The 14,341-nt window shown below is 36.6% G+C and overlaps 1 protein-coding gene across 1 annotated transcript in view; it reads left to right on the forward strand.

Annotated features, from left to right (window-relative positions):
• The window catches only part of SEMA3E (semaphorin 3E), a 134,503-nt gene that overhangs the window by 97,525 nt on the left and 22,637 nt on the right, over positions 1-14,341 (forward strand). The window contains exons 5-10 of the mRNA XM_008629588.2: positions 1,114-1,207; positions 8,301-8,420; positions 8,855-8,997; positions 10,770-10,884; positions 11,225-11,294; positions 12,606-12,750. Of these exons, the coding sequence (XP_008627810.1) occupies positions 1,114-1,207; positions 8,301-8,420; positions 8,855-8,997; positions 10,770-10,884; positions 11,225-11,294; positions 12,606-12,750 (687 nt within the window). The remainder of the gene's footprint in view (positions 1-1,113; positions 1,208-8,300; positions 8,421-8,854; positions 8,998-10,769; positions 10,885-11,224; positions 11,295-12,605; positions 12,751-14,341) is intronic.

Consider the following 14,341-nt stretch of genomic DNA (forward strand, 5'->3'; position numbering starts at 1 on the left):
TGTGCCAGTACCAAGTTATTCTAATAAATTCCTGAAAAGTCCAGTCTAATGAAACCTGATTTTTATGACTAAAAAGTCTGTTGGACCTTTTTGATAATGTGTTATGTAAGGGAGAGACTGAGGCAAGTACTTCTAAAAACTCTGGGAGATCTGGCTTCCTGTTGCATGTAATTTTATGCCTCACAAAATATTTGTCTCATATATTAGCAATGTGGACCTGAGATTTAGTTTAATGAACAAGTAGGTTACATTTATCCAATCCACATTTCAGTGGACTTTAGAGTAAAACTTTACACAGAGCTTAAACTACTAAATTATCAAAATATTTGCTAGTCTTGATGGCTGTGTGGCATATTTCTTATCAAGCTTTCATCGCTTTCTCTGTATTTGCCCTTTTTTCTCCCCATCTCTGTGTTCTGTGGCATGCTGTTAATATCTAAATTAAAAATATTGTGCTCTCACTTGATATTTTAATCAGACATTAATGGGCTTTTCTGTGAAAGCTGAGACAAACCTACCATTACAAATGAAAATTTAAATTGTAAATTCTTTCTCAGTCTTTACAGCCTTATACAGACAAATTAAACCAAGTTGCCAATATTTTTTTATACTGATATTCTGTTAAATCCACTGAAGAAATCACATCTGCTCTGAAAACCATAACTGGGGATTCATTCCTAAACATACTTCTATGAAGAAGATATATAAACATCTCAAAGCTATGAAGAGAAGATAACACAGTATGATATATTTAACAACTACTGGGAAAAAAAAATTGTTTAAAGGGGGAAAACACATTCCATGGTGAGATATCTATTTAATGTTTAGATAATCTGGAGAAGAGATAGAGGAATCTTCCCTCCCTACTCCCACAGAAATGAAATAAATGCAATTTTAGTGCATATCTTTCTGATTCTTTTTGGGCAGTGAACACACAAAGGTGATTTGTAGAAACCCAGAGAATTTTTGCCAGTACATCAGTGAGCAACCATAATTGTGTTTTCTCCCTAATGAAGTCAATCCTTCACAAAGGTATAACAAAGTTAAAGCTTGTCTCTGAGGACTGTTTCTTTGCCTGTAGGGTTTATGGTGTTTTCTGTCATTTTTTTTAAGGATCATCTGTTTCAACTGGAATCGCACAAATTTGAGAGAGGACGAGGCAGGTGCCCTTTTGACCCCAGTTCTTCCTTCACCTCCATCTTAATTGGTAATGATCTTTATGTGACAAGCTTCACAGTCCTGTCAATCTGTCATTCTGAGTCTCTTTCTTCAGCACACCAAAGTGTTGTCAGCCTTCCGTTGCAACCTTCCACATGTCAGACTTAATCCTCATGGTGCTGCCCATATTAATATTACATTCCAGGCAGCATTAACTACAGCAAGGGTGTCTCACTGAAGTGAAATGTTGAATGACATGTGCCATCCTGAAGGTAATAGATTGTTGTGTAATTATGGAAATAATCATTTCCTGCTTTCCTTAAAAGCAAAGAAGCCTGTCTGGTTTAGTCATTTGCAACACTTTTGTTTTCATCTACTGAGATGAATCTGAGCAACAAGCACCCTGTAAAAAAGTGAATTTAAGTGTATTTATATCAAGCTTTATTGTTCATATAAATTACCATTTTTAAGATTTTTTTTTTTTTTTAATGCTGTCTTCTAACAAAACTATCACAAACTGGTGATTCTATGTTAGAAAAGTTGATCTTATACTCAAAAGATATAAAAGTACAATTCAGTCAGTCCTGCAGTGCCAGGAAGCTGTACTGAGAGTGCTCTTCTGTGCCTTGCTGGGAAGTGTATCACTATAGGACTGGGATCTTCGAAGCTGTGATATAGCAAACCATATGGGTTTTACTCAAATATGTTTGCTTAAAACATTTTGTGAGATGAAGCAAAGACAGTCTTGGCACTATTGACTAAGTGTACATTGACTAAAAATAGCCTGGAACAGCAGGTAAAGGGTAAAAGCTAGATGGAGTTAGGGAGTAGCAATGATTTCTGGGTTTAGAAAACATAAACAAAACCCAAGCATTCAAAAGGACTATCCATTAAGAGAAAGAGCTAGAGAAAAGAGGCTAAAGATTAAATAATTTTTATATTTTTCAGGGATTAAAAAAGAGGATTTTAGGGCCCTTTTGATGTTTACATTTGTCTCTGCATCTTCCAGTCTGGGAGATAAATTCTCTGGTGATTAACTACAATGGTACGGCTCATCCATGGTGGTGATGAACTATTGCTCATGAGTGACAGATGTATTTTTACATGCTATGTTTATTTGTTCCCTTACATTAAGAAATTAATTACAAGAAGAATCTTCAGCAGTAATGTAAAATGTAAATGTAAATGTAAAATCTTTCCCATTGCAGCAATTCATCAAAATATTCTTCATTGTCATTAAAAAAAGAAAGTAAATAAGAGCTTAAATTCTTAAGAGTTAGTGGGTTAAGAAGTCATAGAAGGATCAGAAAAACACACTATATTTTGCCTGACCTTCCAAAGTCCATGAAGCACAGATTGTCACGCTTTTATTCAACCCTTATTTCTAAATTGTTTCTACACTTTTTGACAAATTCCAGTCTCAGCTTAGCTTGGGAACAAAGACTCATGGAATTGCTGTAGGCCTGAAACCTCATGGTCTAATCTTGAAGTCCTTCTCAACCTTTCCTCAGATAGAACTAAGTAAATAAATTAACCTGATCATGTTCCTACTGTGAGATCAATGTGAATTTTATTTGCTTAAATGGAAGCCAGATTGTCCCACTGAGCTTTAAGAGTTTGCCTGAATTATGGGAGGTCCTATGGATCCTCATATTTTTATCTGAAGGAGAAAACAATTAAATAAGCCTTTCCCTGATAAAGGGAGATTAGATTCTTGGAGGTCCACTGACAAACACTTATAAAATCATTCTGACAAAGCTAAAAATTCTGTAATGTAGCAAGATTAACAGGAGAAAATAATTTTTTTATCAGATCACTGATACACCAAAAGACAGACTAACTTTCACCCCTTCATCAAAACCAGCAAAGTATTTAGAGGCCATTTTTCTAGCCATCCATTAGGAAATTCTATAATTTCAAGTTATCGTGCAGTGATATTTTAAAAGCATAACAAAATTCTTCAAAGACTTTATTATTTTATTTATTTTTTCGTATTTGTAACTAATGGACTTGAAACACTTCCAGCACTTAGGAAGAATATCATCAGCAAATTTGAATTTCCATGTATTCTTTTTTATTCTACCAATTTCTACTAACCAGAGACACAGAGTTCACAGAATAAAATGCTGCACTTTAGACTCCAAGATGTATGTCCTTTATCTCTGCAGGTAGCCAGTTGAAAAGGTTAGAAGACCTAGATGCAATCACAGTGAATAATAATCTTTTAATTGACATTTGAGAATGAGACAGACTTGTAATGCCAAATGCACTGAGAAGGAAGGGATGCTCCTTTATTCAGACAAGCACTGAGTTCAGCTCATGATGGCCATTACCCCGTGACAGGAGATGATAACTACACCATGCACCCTCCAGGACTGGTCTTCCAGTCCTTCCTCCAATGCTTGGAAGTTTAATTCTTCTTCATGCACTTCAGTTTTCTTAGAAAGTGAAATCTGCTCCTGGTATGAAGTCAGCATGATCTTGGAGGCTGCACCCCAGAGTTGTCTCCACTCTGTGGCACAGGTTCAACCAATGTGCATGTCCTTGAAAAGGTTTAATGCAAACCTGTTAGCAAAGCACACCCCAGCACCTTCTCCCTCCTGAGGAAACCATTCAAAACCTGCTCCCACCTCTGCCCCTCACATTAACACAGCGCCTACACGAGCATCACCATTGACTAACAGAAAGGGTTAGGCGAACAAGAAAACTTTACATACCTCTCATAAAGATTTAAAAGCTTTTAAAATCTTGATCTTGAAAGATCATTTGCACCATAACTAATTAGGACCAGATTTAGCTGGATTAATTTAGGAAGAAAGATAATCTCTTGTTCTGCATCTCTTTATGTATTTCAACACAAGAGTTAAAATACCCACTTCAAGAAAACAACAGTTCGTGACTTGGCTTGAAAATGAAATATCTGTGCTGTTGTAAGCATTATTGTAGGTTATCTGACCCACTGGTGAAGTAGCTTTTGATGAATTCCTCAATATATGAACAATCAATTAATTTACTGCCAGCATCAGGAAACAGAATGGAAGTTGGATGGAAGACAGGCTGAATAAAATGTTTATGTTGAGCTCAATGGTATATAAAACTTTTGGGCTTTTATTCCTAATGAACTCCTCCATCTGCTTTCAATAGCCAAAACTATTTTTGATACCAGATTTTGCACACTGATTAACTTAGACCACACTAGCTCTTGAAAGATGAGAAATTAGTTTATGTCCATATATTTTTACCTGCAATATAGCAGAAGTGGTGAAAAACCTAAACTACATCTGAATAGGTGAATATCCAGGGAATCCATTAAAAAAATATTTTCTGCTTTTACGGTTTTAAAAGTTAGGTATTTGTGTATTTTCTTTTACTCTAGACAAAAATACATTTTGTCTCAAAACAAAAGACAAAATACTTGAGTGACAGACAGAAAATACAAATATACGGAGGTATTAGTTTACAGTTAAACAATAGGTTGGGCGCTTTTTTAATTTGCTGTTTTCATACTGCCAAAAGTATCATTTGCTAAAATGTGAATTAGTCTTTTGATTTTAGTTGTCATGTGAGTAATAACTGACTGACAGTCAAAGAAATGCATGAAAGGTGCAGCTTATGTTCTACTCATTATGTTGTAATCCTCTATTCATAACATAAATTTTCCATTTTACACAAAAAAAAAGCCTACTGATGAATAATAGCTTGTGTTTGAATTACCTTCCAATTTGAAGCAGGTACACAAAACATGCCACCTTTAAGGTGGTAGCAGCCTATTAATAGAAATCTTTTGTATGAGTAATTTAATTTAAATGCTTCAATCTCTTTTGCTTTGGGGTTGTCACCTAGGAATTTTGAAGGGTTTAGAAGAAAAAGTTTGTATTTTAATTTGTGAATATTTGGCTTTGAATAAAGGACAAAAGTAAAGGAATTTTTAAATGGTCACAGTTGAATTTTGATGTATTTGTTCGCTTGAAAAGAATGCTAGCTAAAAGTATGTGCGTATCACTTGAGCTAAAACTGGTCTTTGAGGTCCATGGGAGTTTTTTGTTTGCTTAAATAAAGAAAGAAGAAACTTTTTATTGTTTTTAGAACATGATTAACCAGGCTGTTAACCTGATTAACCAAACTTAAATTTTAGCAATTTAACGTGAAGCTGAGGTTAGACTGGAAGAGGGGAGGAGCAGTGAAGGTCTCTGAAGTTCTCAGCTGATTTTCACTGAGTAGAGGTTAATCAGTGTGATGTGCAGCAGTATAAAACCCTGCAGCCAAGACAGGAGTGAATCAATATGTGATAGTAGCTTTTCAAGGGAGGAAAAAAGTAGAAATATTTCCAGAATTCTTCAAGCCTCAACCTTAGATTATCTCTAAATCTGGAATTGGCCAGCACCTGTAAAAACCTAGCAGTGTTCAAAATTTGTAACTTGCATTTAAACAGAAGACTATTGGAAAGGACAAGAGAAGATCCTCTTAGAGTCACAAGTGCAAAGTATATCAGAATCATGTTGAATGTTTTCGTGCTGAGATACTTGACAGTCACACTTGTTAGTACTGTCCCTTCGCTGTTCTTAGGTGAAGTGACCTGTCTGTTCACACAGGATACTTATATTTAGTTTACTAATGGTTCAGGGTAAAAATCAGATTTAATTTATGTATCTGTAAAATATTTTTCATGGAACAATATCCATCCAGGGCTGGAACTTCCATTTTCTCCCCTCAGGATCTCAGAGGTACAATTAGTGATAACTTCTTCAGTATATGGTAGAATGCCATACCAGCAGGTTAGTTATTTAAACCACCATTTTATACCTATGTCAAACAAAAGGAATAGACTCCATATCCAAACTTCTGAACATCTGGACTTACAGATGTCAGTCCTGATCACTGGTAATATGCGATGAATCATTTACCCTGCACTGATGCATTTTCCAAGATTCATTATAGTGTTGAAAAGATAAAATATCCCATTTTGCATTACACATCACCAAAACTAAAAAGAATACCAGCCAATCTGATGAATTTTTCCAACAGAATTCCCAAAGGGGAATATATGACTAACATAACTCATTAATTAGGGTTGTGAAGATTGTTTGGAACATTGTAAAGACACTGGCAAATTCTACAGTTTAAGCTGCTCTGTGCTGTTTAAAAAATAAAGTTCTATATTAGTTTTGGGCAACCTTAACTTCTACAGATGCTAAAATTTAAATTTAATTTTTACTTCATTTACTAATATTTTACTCTAAATCACAACCAGGTACTTCCAGGGCAATATCCATTCTGTATATGATGAAGCCTAAGGCAAAACTATTCTCAGCTCCAGCTCAGCTGAGGTGTCTGAACCAGTCCCAGCTGCCAAACTATTAACTTTTCAGAATATCATTCATAATTATGCCACCATTCAATTCATATGTCTCTCTTAAAAGAAACAAAATTCACACTTTGAGGGACACCTACAGACAAAATTCTTGCTTTCTGCTATAATCTTTTTTGAATGCCAGCAAACGTTATTTGGATGTATCAGTCATGTTTATTTTGATTAAGCAGCAGGAAGATGTGTCACTGAAGCCTCCACTCAGATTAGCCTTTAACTGGAAATAATTTATCTCCCTCTCCTTGTGCAGTTTAATTCCTTCTGTGCTATTTTCTAGCATAAGGATGCCACCTAGTGACAACAGCTGCCTGCTTCTCAAATTGGGCCTAAGTCCACAATGATATGAAATAAATTATTGTTAATACTTGATCAGTTAAGGGAATAGTGTCCATACAAAATGGAAAGGTAGAATTATTGATGGAATTTTACCAAGGTAAAATCTATCCAATATCACAATTTTAGATGGGTCAGAGATAGACTGGATTTTTGAACATATTAAATTGTACCAATATACATACTGACTTTTCAACAGTGTCTGTTAATCAGTGTATTATTTCTAATTTTTCTGATGCTTGTTTAATTTGTGAATACCATCTAAATCCTTTGAAAATGAGACCCATTTTATGTTTCCATAAATTTTTCAAGAAATATTCATCACCAGTTGTGGAGGATGGATGAAATCTCAGGTTCTGTCCCTATGCTGGTAAATATTTCAATGCTATGAAAACAAGTTATTGATGGACCAGAGGAAAAAAGTCCCTTTTTTTCTGTCCACTGAACATGGAATCCCCTCAGCCAGAAATTTATTCCCAAACTGCAGTTATTCCAGGTGAAGTGAAACAATTCCAGTAGGCTGACTGGAAAACCCCCTCAGCCTAATAAAACTTGTGCTTGTTTAAAGCAATAATTTCTAAGGTAGCAGGTACTGCTTCTTGTCTCTCCAGGGGAGATAACTGCATCCAGCCCTCCAGTGTGTTCAGTACGACTCTCTTTTCAGCCATGTTTTCCACAAAGCTAAATTTCATAATTATGCTCAGGAAAGGCTCCTGTGTTTGAGTTCCAGTCTATGGATTCAGTTATGGTTTAGCTTTGAGCTGTAACCATGTAGTGTAGCCCAAATCAGTAGATCGGTGCAGCTAACAGCATTCTTATCCTTAGCACTGCGTTGTCTGAAAACTGTTGCTGCATTTTCATATGATTTTCTTGCTCCTGTTATATCTAGCTCCTCATAAACCCACCATGTCCCTTCCAGTTCTAGAACCAGGAAATTTGGTGCTTCTCATTAGCAAAACCAGGGCACATCTGGAACTTTTCAGCAGCCAATCACTGGTAAGGGTCTTAGCACTGGTGAAGATTTGGGTACCATCACATTGTCCCCAGAGCCAGGCACTAACTGGACCACAGTGAGATCTTTGAACTGAGGTGCCCAATGTGTCAGATGTTATTGTGGCAGATGTGGATAGATGTTAATGTAACACCTTCATGTTCCATGTGTGAATCTGTCTTGTCAAGACAGTTTTGAAAATGAGACCACTATGCATGAAATTTAAAATTCTTGTCCTCACGCTGCTCCAGTTGCAAATTCTGGACTGCTGGTAGGAACGACATCCAAGTGCACTTCAGACTGTATTAAACTACTGACTCACCTTCTCCCTTTGAGCAAATACTAAGGACACATATTTACAATGAAGTTCCTATCACGTGCAATGAAATTAATTATAGAGTATTACCAAGTTGTTTCATTTTGGGTTTTTTTTTAATGTCTGGTCTGCAGGTGGTGAACTTTTTACTGGTCTCTACAGCGACTACTGGGGAAGAGATGCTGCTCTGTTTCGCTCCATGAACCGCATGGCCCATCTTCGCACTGAGCCTGACAATGAGCGCCTGCTGAAAGGTATGAGAAGGACAAGGAGCTAAAACCAGAGGTGTTTCAGATGACTGGACAATTTCTGGTTTGCACGGGATTGGAGATTGCTATGCAAATATTAGTGTTGAGTTTTAGCCTAATTCAAATTAAAGTATATAAAACACAGAGAATGGGACTGGAAAATAATCTTTTGCAAAAATACAAAGGAATATTAATTTGTCAATTGGAGGTATAAAAATACTTCAACATTAATGTATTCCACATGTTCTATAGATACCCACCAAATAAAAAAATGTTTTTTACTATTTCTATCAACTCAGTTGTGCTTTGGTAGCTCTCTGACTCACAGACCCCTTACCTCTTGTTTTATTTTTTAGTTTCTATCAGCTGATTTTAAGGCTTGAAAAAATAAGACAGTATTTTAATAACTGGACTCAAATAATTTTTGGTTTTTTTTAAAGAACCAAAATTCGTTGGCTCATACATGATTCCTGACAATGAAGACCACGATGATAACAAAGTATATTTCTTCTTTACTGAAAAAGCTTTAGAAGCTGAGACAAGCACTCACGCCATATATACCAGAGTGGGACGTGTATGTGCGGTAAGATCCTTTCTCTGATTGTGCAGATAAGAAACTAGAACAAATGATGAATTGTCCAGCAAATTATTTTCACAGACAGACTGAAGTTTTACGGGAAGGACCAGAAAAATCATGAGGAAAGGCTTTGCTTCCCTCTACTGCTCTGTTCAGTTATCCATTTCCCACTCACGCCATCCTCCTGGTGTGTTGATCTCATCTCTTTTTGGCTCCCTGCCCCACACAGAGGAATGAGATCTCAGGCAGTTGCTGGCAAGGAGCACTGTTAACATATGATCTCCCAGCTGCCCATATTGGTGCTCTCTAAACACTGATGAATTTTGGGTGCATTCCTTTTCTAGTAATCAATTACTGTAAGGCTGACAAGAGGAACTCTCCCATTCCCACTGGGACTTCATCTGCCTGATTAAAGGAAGGAAAGAGAAAGTTCTTTCTCAAGATCTGATTTTGTTTAAAAAAAAGTTTGTATTCCCCCTGTATACCCCCCCTCCCCTCCCCCCAATGTAGGGGATACCTTCCTAAAACTATTGGGCAAAGAGCAAGATACAAGTTAATTATTTTCTGTCACCTGGATGTGTGGTATTCATCACATATGCTCACCAGAATACTGCTCCTTAAACTTTCTTGGGTATTCATGTATAACTTAAAAACATCTGATGTATGCAAACTCCCAATATGCAGCCTCAGACATTAATGTTCACAAAGCCACTTGGCTTTCTGGATTCCAGCCTGCATCAAGATCCAAACTGAAATTCTTTGGCTTATGTTCTGAATATATGCCTGAATAGATTATTTTAATAGTTCCCTCTAATCTGCAATATATCCACCTGGAAGTCTTATCTCTAGCCATGGGTTAAAACAAAATCCCACTGACCTTTCTCTTCCACTTCTCCAAAATGTATCTGGCCATTAACTTCACAGCTGTATGTCAGAATTCAGATTTGATTTAGTGAATACAAAAAAAATCTAGCTGGTGATTCAAGGACTGGCTTTTTTCCCCCGGCTTTCACATTTTCATCTGAGCTGTAACAGGTTTTGCAACACAGAGTCATCTACTCCTCATAGTTCTACTTTTCTGAGGAAAACAGATCTGTTTGTGAGATGAGTTTTGCAAGCCTATTGCAGAGCCTTCAACAGCCAGTTACACGGGTCTTGAATATAAGGCCACAGATCGAGAATGTTACCTAAAGGTTACAAAACCTGATTGCTAAGTAGTACTAAATGTTCCCTTTTCTTGAAAGTCACAACTGTTGCAAGAGCAAGAAAAAGGTGAGACAGCCATAGTGAGGCAGGTGTTGTCTAAAGTTGTTGAGAATTTGTTAGAAAACCATGTAAATAATTACCTCAGACTTGCCCCATCTGCACCAGCTCTATAGATAGATTCAGGGCTTCAGTTTCCAAATGCATTGAATTAAAGCTGCACTGAGCTCTTAAAGCAAAGCTAAAGTTCAGTAACATACTCAGTATATCTAGTTTGCAAAAATGACCAATAAAAAAAAGCTTTACAACAGCTGTATAGCTAAAACTATCCAGGGATATGGCACAGAATTAAAAAATTCTTATGAAACCACAGATCTTAATGAGACCTGGACTTGATCAGCGCAATCCTACTTGAAAACTGACTCCAGAGAAATAATACTAGTAATAGACATATGGTTTGAAAATGGATGCTTTTGACATTAGAGGATACAATGAGCAGCTAATTCATCAGAGAAGTTTGTGCTTCCAGACTTACTCATTCAAATTACCATGGGCATTTGTTTCTCTCTGAACAGAATGACATGGGAGGCCAGCGAATGCTCGTCAATAAATGGACCACTTTCCTCAAAACCAGGCTAGTTTGTTCTGTGCCTGGGAGAAACGGAATTGATACACATTTTGATGAATTAGGTAAATATCCTAGATGGTAACAAACTTGAAACCATGGAAAAAACATCTAACTTCATGATAACACATTTTACAGCCAAATATTGCACTTGTATTCATTATCAGGGAATGGTGGTTAGCATTGTTTCCAATGTATATGAAGTTGGAATATATATGGAGTTCACGATCACCAATTACTCCTTTATGCATTGCATTATTTTTAAAGATTGTTTTAAAATCTGCATAAAATTAAATAGAATAAATGAGTCAAATATGATTATGCTTTTAACAACCAATGAATTTTCTTTTGGGGGGGCTGAGAAAAGTAGTTTTTTAACAATAACATGGCATTTAAATTTTACAGAGGATGTGTTTTTGCTGCAAACTCGTGATAACAAAAATCCAGTGATATTTGGCCTCTTCAACACTACAAGGTAAACAACTAGAAGAAATAATAGCAGCCATAGAGGAATGTTTGAACAGTCTATTAAAAAGATAGAAGCTGGATGATACCTATCCCTTAGCAAATATATAGTAAACAGTTGAATCTCAGTTCTCTATTCACAGTGGGCTTCCTTGCTAATGTAAAAACTTCTCCATAACACTCAGGGGCCTGAAGTGTCATTCTGTGATTCAGCATATCTGGATCACAAATTAATTAAATGTTTCTCAGCTTGACAATTTCTTGTGTCAAAGTATATGCACTCCTGCATGCTTGTAAGAACAGCATCTCAGAGCCACCTGTCTTCCTTCAAGAGCTCCACTGTAATTCAAGGTTAAGTAGATAGCAGCTTAAATTCCTACTGATTTCTTAGTGAAGCCTAAAGTACCAGATGCGTTGTTGCTGGTGGCCTCCTTTTCCTTTTCCACTGCAGCCTAGTTCGAGTGCAAGCACACAGTACTCTCAGCTTAGTTTAGGATGTAACTGCTAGAAAAGAGCACCTGTGCTTTTGCCATTTTCTCCTGATTTATTATTTTTATTAGTAACAGAAGGCAGATCTGCTCCTCTAGGATTGCAGACACCTGACATTTCCTACTGGCTCTCGATGCCAGCAGAGAAAGGTGGGCACCTAATTAAAATTATCTGGATCAACTTCTGCAGTCTTCAGAAATAATTTCTTTGTAGAGAACATTGATCCTTCTTTAAAAAAAATTAAAAAAACAAATTCTTTTATGGAACAAAATAAAAAAAATATTAGAATAAAATGTAAAAATAAAATAGAAACTTTTATCTGGATTGTTCTACATAAAGTGATCTGTTCTAACTAATAATACCAACTAACATTCCCACTCAATACAAAAAGGACTCATTTTAGGATTGTTCACTTTAGTCAGCATTGGTTGGTTCCCATCTTTCCAAGCAAAAACAGTAGGAAAAATTTTGGAGGAGAAAAATGATTAACTATTTAGGTCACTAATCAAAGACATACAGGATCTGAGTTCAGACTGTTGTGCTTCCTCTGTGTTTCTAAACAAGTAATTTAGAGTTTGTGTACACCATTATCAGATTTTGGCATAACAACACAGAGCTTCCTTGGAGAAATTTTATGAATATAAACACATTAAAGACTTTTAAAGAACATTGGATGCAGTATTTAGAAGAAAAGCATATAGGAACGAATAAGCAGTGTTTTCTCCCTGAATACTCTTGAAATGTGACTTGGTTTTAATTACATTATAATTCCAGTATTATATGGACAGAATGTGACATACTGTTAATAATGTCTTTAAATTTTACTTCATAGCAATATATTTAGAGGATATGCTATATGTGTTTACCACATGGCAAGCGTCCGAGCAGCTTTCAATGGACCATATGCTCATAAAGAAGGACCTGAATACCACTGGGCTCTCTATGAAAGAAAAGTACCTTATCCTAGACCTGGTTCAGTAAGTACAATCTATTTTCCACTGCTTTGCTATGTAAAAGACTTTGGAAAGAAAAAGCAGACTGCTGCTAATGCAAAATCTTCCCGACTTCACAGTGCAGGATATAGTCCTTTGAATATCTACATACTCCAGCTACTCCTGGAGAAGTGTGGAGTGGCTCAGCAATAGGTTTAATCAAGTACTAGAACCATACATTTTCCAGAGGAAAATAGTGGGATCAAGTATATACAATTTTTCAAAATCCTGTTGGGACATGATTTTATCAACTTTGTGTAAGGGTTCTAAGGTCCCAAAATTAGGACCCCAGGCAAAAGGGATAGAAAGAGGCAGCTCTAGAAGGTGGGTCAGATGCTGTATTCAGAAACAGTAAGTGCATTACCTGTGAAGGAGCCTCACTTTCTTTCTTTTGTGTGGTGAAACTGGGACATTTAACAAGTGTAAAAGAAGAAAAGAAGAGAAAAAAACAAAACAAAACAAAAGAGAATCCACTATTTTTATGTCAGGTGATTCTCATTCCTTTTTTCCACCTCATTTTCCAAAAGGATCAAATTTAAATACTTCTGTAATTTAGATCAATGCACAGGTTAGAAATGAGACATATTTTAATAAAAGTAACTAATCAGAATAAATGCATTTGTAGACAAGGAGCGAATTTTCCATCATTCAAAGCCCTTTGCTCAAGATTGGTTCTTTCTGGAAGCAATGGTCTGGTACCCTCACAATTCACTGATTTACTTTCAGACATCACAGAGTAAGATTTTACTACCCTTCAGTCAGGTTCCTGAGCTTATCAACATTCTTGTTCTGTACCCTTTACAAAGAATATAAAAATATTAAAACAACACTGTAAAAAACCAAACTCAGAAAAATCATTCACACTTTTTATTAATTTTCACACAAGTTTCTTTATAAAAATAATTATTTTTCAATGATGATTAATGGAAGGAAAGAAACAAGAAATATTTTGGAAATGCAATTAGATGGGAATTAGTGTAGTGAGCATTCAGCAACTACAGAGGTGCTGTCATGTAGAGAGTTGTTCCTGTCTGGTACTTAGATTTCTGGAGGAAATCACAAATTCATGATCTAAGTAACAAGTAATTAACTTCTACAAGGGATTCCTAATTCTTATGTTGTTTTCTCAAGGACATCACAAGTAATCTTCACCTCAAGCCGTTTTCCCATTTCAGTGTCTCTTTAGGTGTTTCTGCAGTTTCTGTGCCAGGGCTCTCACATCCCCACTCAAGGGGTGAGGAGCGCACCTGCTGGTGCAGGTTGAAGGTGCTCTTTGCATTGCAGGGCCTGTCACCATCTCACAGAACAGGCACAGCCAGGGCTTCCAGAAGGAGGCAGGCAATGCCAGGCTAACTCAGGGAAGTAAAACATCCAGGAATTCTTTTTTGCCCTATTTTTTGGGATTACAACTACCTACCCACCCATGGCAATTGTCATGTGCTGCAAAGCTGCTTTTGTTTACACTCATGAAGGTCTATCCCTTGTCATTGGGGAGATTTCTAACTCTGAGCAAAGACATTTCTAACAGCTGCTTGTCTAAATCCACCCCCCCCCCCCCCCCCGCGCACCACACCCC

Source organism: Corvus brachyrhynchos, unplaced genomic scaffold (assembly GCF_000691975.1).
Source record: "Corvus brachyrhynchos isolate BGI_N302 unplaced genomic scaffold, ASM69197v1 scaffold50, whole genome shotgun sequence".
Lineage (NCBI taxonomy): Eukaryota > Metazoa > Chordata > Aves > Passeriformes > Corvidae > Corvus > Corvus brachyrhynchos.